Raw genomic sequence first — 9,468 nt, forward strand, 5'->3', positions numbered from 1 at the left:
GATAGTGGGGGTAATGGGGTAATCATGGGGTGATATGGGGTAATGGGGGGGTGTATGGGGGGTAATTGGGGTCATATGGGATACTGGGGGTGTATGGGGGGATATGGGGGTGGATATGGGGGTTATGGGGGGTAATAATGGGGTGGATTATGGCGGGTGTATGGGGATTATGGGGGTGGATTTGGGGGTTAATTGGGGTATATTGGGGATATGGGGGTGCTATGGGGGATATGGGGGTTATGGGGGTGATATGGGTGGGATATGGGTTATTGGGTTATTGGGGGTATAGGGATATGGTGGTTATTTGGGGGGAGAATGGGGGGATTAATGGGGGTTCATTGGGGGATATGGGGGTGTATGGGGGGAATATGGGGCGTGTATGGGGAATTATTGGGGGAATGGAGGTGTATGGGGGTTATTGGGGATATGGCGGGAATATGGGGGTATATGGGGGGATATGGGGGTGTATGGGGGGTAGGGGGTGTATGGGGGGTATGGGGGGTATTGGGGTGTATGGGGGGGATATGTGGGGATATGGGGGTTATTGGGGTTATAATGGGGGGATATTGGGGGTTGTATGGGGAATTATTGGGGGATAATGGGGGTGTACATGGGGATTATTGGGGGGATAGTGGGGGTGTATGGGGGTTATTGGGGGGATATGGGGGTTGTAATGGGGGTTAATTGGGGTGGTAATGGGGGGGAATATTGGATATGGGGTAATGGGATGTGGGTAATGGGGTTGGATAGGGGTATGGGGGGGATATGCGTGGATATGGGGTATGGGGGTGTAATGGGGGATATGGGGGTCGTAATGGGGGGGGGTATGGGTGTATGGGGGTGTTTATGGGGGGATATGGGGTATATTGGGGTATGGGGGGGATATGGGATATATGGGGTATGGGGGGATATGGGGTTAATGGGGGTTGTAATGCGGGGTTATTGGGGTATATGGGATATGGGGGGGTATGGGGGGGTATGGGGGTGGGATATGGGGGTTATTGGGGTATATGGGGGTGTATGGGGGTGTATGGGGGTGTATGGGGGATATGGGGGTTATTGGGTTGTATGGGGGATAATGGGGGTTATTGGGTTGTCATGGGGCGATACTGGGGGGTATTGGTTGTATGGGGGGAATATGGGGTTATTTGGTTGCTATGGGGGGATATATGGGGGGTATTGGGTTGCATGGGGGGATATGGTGAATATGGGTATGGGTATGGGGCTTATTGGGGCTGTATGGGGGTTATGGGGGTTATTGAGGGGAATTTTGAGGGGGTATAGGGGGTATGAGGCCGTGTACGTGGGGGTATGTGGGGGGATGTGGGGGTGTAATGGGGGGGAGATATGGAGGTATAGGGGGGATGGGGAGGTGTATGGGGGGTATTGGGGTGGTATAGGGAGTTATTGGGGTATATGGGGGTATTGGGGGTATATGGGGGGATAAGATGGGGGTGTATGGGGGTGTAATGGGGTTATGATGGGTCATATTGGGGGATATGGGGGGATACTGGGGTATATTGGGGGGATATGGGAGGAATTGGGAGTGCTATGGGGGTTGATTGGTTGTAATATGGGGGGATATCGGGGGGGGGTATAGGGGGTTTATTGGGGTATGATGGGGGGTATTTGGGGGGGGATATGTGGAATGTGGGGGAGGAATACGGGGTGGTATTGGGGGGGGTATAGGGGATATGGGGGCATCCCCATATACCCCCACCTGTGCAGCCCCGCAGCTCCCCACGCTCCTCTCTGCGTGCAGCACCCTGCAGAACGCCCCCAGCTTCAGCTGCTCCAACTGCGCCGCACTCAGAGGCTGCACCGCCTCCATGAGCCGGAACGCGCGGCGACGGCCGCCAGCACCGGGACTATAGGGATAGATACGTATAGGGGGGGTCATATAGGGGGTATAGGGATATATACGTATAGGGGGGTCATATACATCATATAGGGGGGGTCATATAGAGCTGTGCCGCGCTCAAAGGCTGCACCGCATCCAGCAAACGGAATGCACGGCGACGGCCGCCAGCACCGGGACTATAGGGAATATATATGTATAGGGGGGTTATATAGGGGGTATAGGGATATATAGGTATACGTATAGGGGTATACATATATAGGGGGGTCATATAGAGTTGTGCCGCGCTCAGAGGCTGCACCGCCTCCATTAGGCAGAAAGCGCGGCGACGGCCACCAGCACCGGGACTATAGGGATATATATAGAGGGGTTATATAGGGGGTATAGAGTCATATAGATATACGTATAGGGGTATACATATATAGGGGGGGTCATATAGAGCTGTGCCGTGCTCAGAGGCTGCATCACCTCCAACAGCCGGAACGCGCGGCGACGGCCGCCAGCACCGGGACTATAGGGATAGATACATATAGAGGGGTTATATAGGGGCTATAGGGGATATAAACGTATAGGGGGGTCATATACATTATATAGGGGGGGTCATATAGAGCTGTGCCGCGCTCAAAGGCTGCACCGCCTCCAACAGGCAGAACGCACGGCGACGGCCGCCAGCACCGGGACTATAGGGATAGATACGTATAGGGGGGTTATATAGGGGGTATAGGGTCATATAGATATACGTATAGGGGTATACATATATAGGGGCAGTCATATAGAGCTGTGCCGCGCTCAGAGGCTGCACCGCCTCCATGAGGCGGAACGCGCGGCGACGGCCGCCAGCACCGGGACTATAGGGGATATATATGTATAGGGGGGTTATATACATATAGGGGGGTCATATAGGGGGTATAGGGTCATATAGATATACATATAAGGATATACATATATAGGGGGGTCATATAGAGCTGTGCCGCGCTCAGAGGCTGCACCACCTCCATGAGGCGGAACGCGCGGCGACGGCCGCCAGCACCGGGACTATAGGGATAGATATGTATAGGGGGGTTATATAGGGGCTATAGGGGATATATACGTATAGGGGGGTCATATACATCATATAGGGGGGGTCATATAGAGCTGTGCCGCGCTCAGAGGCTGCACCGCCTCCATGAGCCGGAACGCGCAGCGACGGCCGCCAGCACCGGGACTATAGGGATAGATACGTATAGGGGGGTTATATAGGGGCTATAGGGGATATATACATATAGGGGGGTCATATACATCATATAGGGGGGGTCATATAGAGCTGTGCCGCGCTCAGAGGCTGCACCGCCTCCATGAGGCGGAACGCACGGCGACGGCCGCCAGCACCGGGACTATAGGGATAGATACGTATAGGGGGGTTATATACATATAGAGGGGTTATATACATCATATAGGGGGGTCATATACATCATATAGGGGGGGTCATATAGAGCTGTGCCGCACTCAGAGGCTGCACCGCCTCCAACAGGCAGAACGCGCGGCAACGGCCGCCAGCACCGGGACTATAGGGATAGATACGTATAGGGGGGTTATATACATATAGGGGGGGTCATACACATATAGGGGGGATCATATACCGGGGCTATAGAGATATATAGATATACATACATAGGATATACATATAGGGGGGTTATATACTTATAGGGGGGTTATATACATATAGGGGGATTATATACATATAGGGGAGGTTATATACATATATAACCCAGAGACCCCAGTAGACCCCAAGAGACCCCACCAGTACCCAACAGACCCCAAAAGACCCCAATAGACCCCACCAGACCCCAATAGACCCCAATATACCCCAATAGACCCCAACAGTCCCCACCAGACCCCATTAGCCCCCAATAGACCCCATTAGCCCCCAATACCCCCCTCACTCACCGTGGCTGCGTTCCGGGCAGGATGGGTTCAGGTCTCCTCTTGGTTTGTGGGGTCTCTTCATCGGGACCCCCCCCAATTCCGGGACCCCCGGATCCCCCCCCTTGAGACCCCAGCACCGCGATGGCCTGACCCTGAGCCAGGGCTGATAGTCGACGTTTGATAAGGACGTTCTCAGCCCTGGGGGTTTTTTCCTCCCTCGGTTCCTCCTTCAGCTGCTTCGTCTGTTCCACCCCTATAGGGGAAAAAGGGATCCCATAACATTAAGTGGCCCTAAATGGGGCCCTGATCCCATTAATTGAACCCAAATGGGGCCCTGATCCCATTAATTGAAACCAAATGGGGCCCTGATCCCATTAATTGAACCCAAATGGGGCCCTGATCCCATTAACTGACCCCAAAGGGGGCTCTGATCCCATTAACCCCATTAAATGGGGACCTGATCCCATTAACTGACCTCAAATAAGGCCCTGATCCCATTAATTGACCCCAAATGGGGCTCTGATCCCATTAACCCCATTAAATGGGGACTGAATCCCATTAACTGAACCCAAACAAGACTTTTTCCACCCCTATAGGGGAAAAAAGGGATCCCATAACATTATATGGCCCTAAATAGGACCCTGATACCATTAACTGACCCCAAATGGGGCCCTGATCCCATTAATTGAACCCAAACAAGACTTTTTCCACCCCTATAGGGGAAAAAAGGGATCCCATAACATTAAATGGCCCTAAATGGGGCTTCGATCCCATTAACTGACCCCAAATGGGGACTGAATCCCATTAATTGACCCCAAACAGAGCCCTGATCCCATTAATTGAACCCAAATGGGGCCCTGATCCCATTAATTGAACACAAATGGGGCCCTGATCCCATTAATTGAACCCAAACGGGGCCCTGATCCCATTAAATGACCCCAAACAGGCCCTAATCCTATTAACTGACCTCAAACAGGGCCCCAATCCCATTAACTGACCCCAAACAAGACTTTTTCCACCCCTATAGGGGAAAAAAGGGATCCCATAACATTACATGGCCCTAAATAGGACCCTGATACCATTAATTGAACCCAAATGGGGCCCTGATCCCATTAATTATCCCCCCGTGCCCCAATCCGCCCCATCCCGTAATCCCACTATATAGCCCCATCCCCACCCTATAATCCCACTATATAGCCCCATCCCCATCCCCTTATCCCCCCCCATCCCCTAATCCCACTATATACCCCCCTCCCCACCCTATAACCCCACTATATACCCCATCCCCTAATCCCACTATATAGCCCCATCCCCATCCTATAATCCCACTATATAGCCCCATCCCCGTCCTATAATCCCACTATAGCCCCCTCCCCACCCTATAATCCCACTATATACCCTTATCCCCATCCCCTAATCCCACTATATACCCCCCATCCCATAATCCCACTATATACCCCCATCCCCATCCCCTAATCCCACTATATACCCTTATCCCCATCACCTAATCCCACTATATAGCCCCATCCCCATCNCCTAATCCCACTATATACCCTTATCCCCATCACCTAATCCCACTATATAGCCCCATCCCCATCACCTAATCCCACTATATACCCTTATCCCCATCACCTAATCCCACTATATAGCCCCATCCCCATCNCCTAATCCCACTATATACCCTTATCCCCATCACCTAATCCCACTATATAGCCCCATCCCCATCCTATAATCCCACTATATAGCCCTATCCCCTAATCCCACCCCTATCCCCCCATCCCCTAATCCCACTATATACCCTCCCATCCCCTAATCCCACTATACAGCCCCATTCCCATCCCCTAATCCTACTATATAGCCCCCCTAACCCCACTATATACCCCATCCCCACCCTATAATCCCACAATATAGCCCCATCCCCATCCCCTAATCCCACTATAGCCCCTTCCCATCCCCTAATCCCACTATATACCCCCCATCCCCTAATCCCACTATAGCCCCTTTCCCATCCCCTAATCCCACTATATAGCCCCCTCCCCATCCTATAATCCCACTATATAGCCCCATCCCCATCCCCTAATCCCACCCTTATCCCTCTCCATCCCCTAACCCCACTATTTATCCCCCATCACCTAATCTCACTATATAGCCCCCTAATCTCACTATATAGCCTCATCCCCACCCTATACTCCCACTAAATAGCCCCCTACCCATCCCCTAATCCCACTATATACCCCATCCCCATCCCCTAATCCCACTATATACCCCCTTAATCCCACTATATACCCCCCTAATCCCACTATATACCCCCCTAATCCCACTATACACCCTCCTAATCCCACTATACATCCCTCTAATCCCACTATATACCACCGTAATCCCACTATATACCCCATCCCCACCCTATAACCCCACTATATACCCCATCCCCATCCCCTAATCCCACTATATACCCCCCTAATCCCACTATATACCCCCTCCCCACCCTCTAATCCCACTATATACCCCCTAATCCCACTATACCCCCCTAACCCCACTATATACCCCATCCCCATCCCCTAATCCCACTATATACCCCCCCACCCTATAATCCCACTATATACCCCCCTAATCCCACTATATACCCCCTCCCCACCCTATAATCCCACTATATACCCCCTCCCCATCCCCTAATCCCACTATATCCTCTCTACTATAACCCCATCGCTCATCCCTTAAATCCCACTAGGTATTACCCCCCTCAATTCCCAGCTATTACCCCTCTTCTATTTCCTTAATCCCCACTTATATACCCCCTCCATTCTCCCTTAGTATTCTCGCGAGTGTCTATATACCCCCTCCCCACGCCTATAATCCCACTATTCAGTCATCCTGCCCCGAATCCCAACTTATTATACCCCCCCATCTCATAATCCCACTATATACCTCTCTCCTCACCCTTAATCCTACTATATTCCCCTCTAATTCCACCTAGTATATCTACCTCCCCCACCCGTTATAATCCCAACTAATATACCCTCTCCTAACCCCACTATATAACCCTCATTCTCTCATCCCCTGCATATCCCTAATATATCCGCGGCCCTAATCCCACATCATACCCCCATCCACTCTCTCCTCTTAATCCGCACTCATATCCCCCTCCCATTTCTTAAATCCCTCACTAGTATACGCCCCGCCTAACCACTATACACCCCCCTAATCCCCACTATATACCCCTCCCCACCCTATAATACCACTATATATCCTCTCGTCCTATCACTATATACCCCATCCCCACCTATATCCTATCTATCTCTATCCGCACTTATATACCCCCCCTAAGCTCCCTTACCATATACCCCTCAACCCCCACTTCTACCCCCCTTCCCCACCCATAACGCCCACGTTATAGCACCCCCGCTGAACCCCGCTATATAACCCCTAACCCCACCTATACCCCCTCCCCACCTATAACCCCGCTAATATACCCCCTAACCCCGCTATACCCCCTCCCCACCCTATAACCCACTATATAACCCCCTAACCCCCACGTATGGATACCCCCTCCCCCCCTATTAAGCCACTCCGTTGTTCTCTTTTACCCCGCCCGAGTACCCGGCGGCCTAATCCCGGCTGGCCGTGTCATGTGCGCGTTGCCATCAGTCGGGCCAAATGTTGTTGATCTGAGCTTCGTCCCCGCGATTCCACGGGGGTGTAGGTGGGGTGGGCCTGGAAGGGGCGGGCAGGCGCCTGCGGGGGGGTACACCATGCTGGGATAGAAGCCGTAGGTGAGGGCATATAGGGACATATAGGCATCCTATAAGGGAACAGCCAGGTATAGCACCCAGACCCATTACAACCCCCCCCCTCAAACCTATAGGGCACCATATAGCACCCAGACCCATTGAACCCCATTGGGCAGGTACACCATGCTGATGAGAACCTATAGGGCATATAGGGACATATAGGGCACCCTATAGGGCACCATATAGCCCACAGCCCCTATAACCCCCCATCCAAACTATAGGGTCATATACATCATCCTATAGAGCATCCTATAGCCCTAGGGGACTGTACACCATGCTGATAGGAACTATAGCGGACGATATAGGACAATAGGGCCCCAGTGTGATAGGTGGCATCCTATAGCCCAGCAGCCCCGATACGAACCCCCTATTCAACGCTATAGGACATAACGCAGTCAGTACATTAGGGCACCAGTAGTAAGCAACCAGAGCCCATCTGAACCCCATTGGCAGGCGGGTACACCTATGCTGATGAGAACCTATAGGGCATATAGGGACATATAGGGCACCCTATAGGGCATCCTATAGCCCCTAGGGGAGGTACACCATGCTGCATGCTCTCTCTGCGAGAACCCTTATTATAGGGCATATAGGGACATATAGGGACATATAGGGCATCCTATAGCCCCTAGGGGAGGTACACCATGCTGATGAGAACCTATAGGGCATATAGGGACATATAGGGACATATAGGGCATCCTATAGCCCCTAGGGGAGTACACATGCTGATTGAGAACCTATAGGGCATAATAGGGACATATAGGCCGACAGTATAGGGCATCCTATCAGCCTCGCCGTAGCTGGGAGATACAGCCATGCTGAGAGAACCTAAGAACATATAGGGAACATATAGGGCACCCTATTAGGCACCTATTAGCCCCGTAGGGGAGCGTACCATACACCATGCCCTGATGAGAAACCTATAAGGGCATAAGGGACATATAAACCATAGGTTGAGTAAATCACTGTGATTCTTTTGTGAACAGAGACACTTAGCATGTGCCCTTCGCATTAATATAGCATACTATGTCATCGCGGTGAATGCAGAGCTAATACCCTTACCCCACTCGGGAAAGAAAACCCCAGGGCAATGGTTAAACCAAAACTCCACAAAATGGAGCCTCGTTATTGTGTGGATGGAGAAACCTAAGCATAGGTACTGAGAGCGAATATAATCACATGGGACAGACACTGTAGAATACAAAAAGAAGTGGGCCAGCCTTCTAGTACGCGTAGGGCCATTATACCCATTTTCGCCCACCAATAGTGGGGTGGTTGAATTGTGTATGAATATGCACATACACGCAGCAATACTAACATGCTGGCTTTATTTTTAACCCCATCCCTCCATACAAGTGCAAAAACAACAGTGAGATCTGTGAGTAGGGGTGTCCAGTCAAGTTTAGGACGATCGGAGAAAAAACCGCCATTAGTATGAGCTTTTGGAAGCCATGGTGCGGGCCACAAGAGGAGCTTCTCAGTCTTTTATTCAGACAGGCTCCTGTCAGAACGGGCCGGCAGGGTCTGCCTCAGCTCGTTTTACAACACTCGCCCGCCCAGCATCCCCGTTGTGCGTCGCGGGGCTGGACCCGTGCACACGTCACGCCAGTCCAGCGGCGCGGCAAAGGCCGCATCGCCTAGTGGCAGCTTGGCGCGCCGTGCCTTTTGGAGAACCCTCATATATGCCGCGGTGCTAGGCAGTTTAATCCGCTATCAACTTGGATGTTGAGTACGACGCCTCTAGGCTGGAGGGCATTCCTATTGCCCCCTAAGGACACACGGATAAGCATGGATTTGCCAAGTGCCCGTGATTGAAGCAGGTCATTTGAGCCGCCCAGTGAGACATCCCCTCATAGCACGTGGCACACTAGCGGTGATCGGGCCTCGCATTTTCCACCAAGGACAAAATCTTCTGAC

General features: G+C 51.9%; 1 protein-coding gene across 1 annotated transcript in view; it reads right to left on the reverse strand.

Moving 5' to 3' along the window:
- Positions 1-9,253: 9,253 nt before the first annotated feature.
- Positions 9,254-9,468, reverse strand: part of SYMPK (symplekin) — a 5,621-nt gene continuing 5,406 nt past the window's right edge. The window contains exon 3 of the mRNA XM_032441949.1: positions 9,254-9,319. Coding sequence (XP_032297840.1) covers positions 9,254-9,319 — 66 coding nt within the window. The remainder of the gene's footprint in view (positions 9,320-9,468) is intronic.

This window comes from Coturnix japonica, unplaced genomic scaffold, assembly GCF_001577835.2.
Source record: "Coturnix japonica isolate 7356 unplaced genomic scaffold, Coturnix japonica 2.1 chrUnrandom909, whole genome shotgun sequence".
Lineage (NCBI taxonomy): Eukaryota > Metazoa > Chordata > Aves > Galliformes > Phasianidae > Coturnix > Coturnix japonica.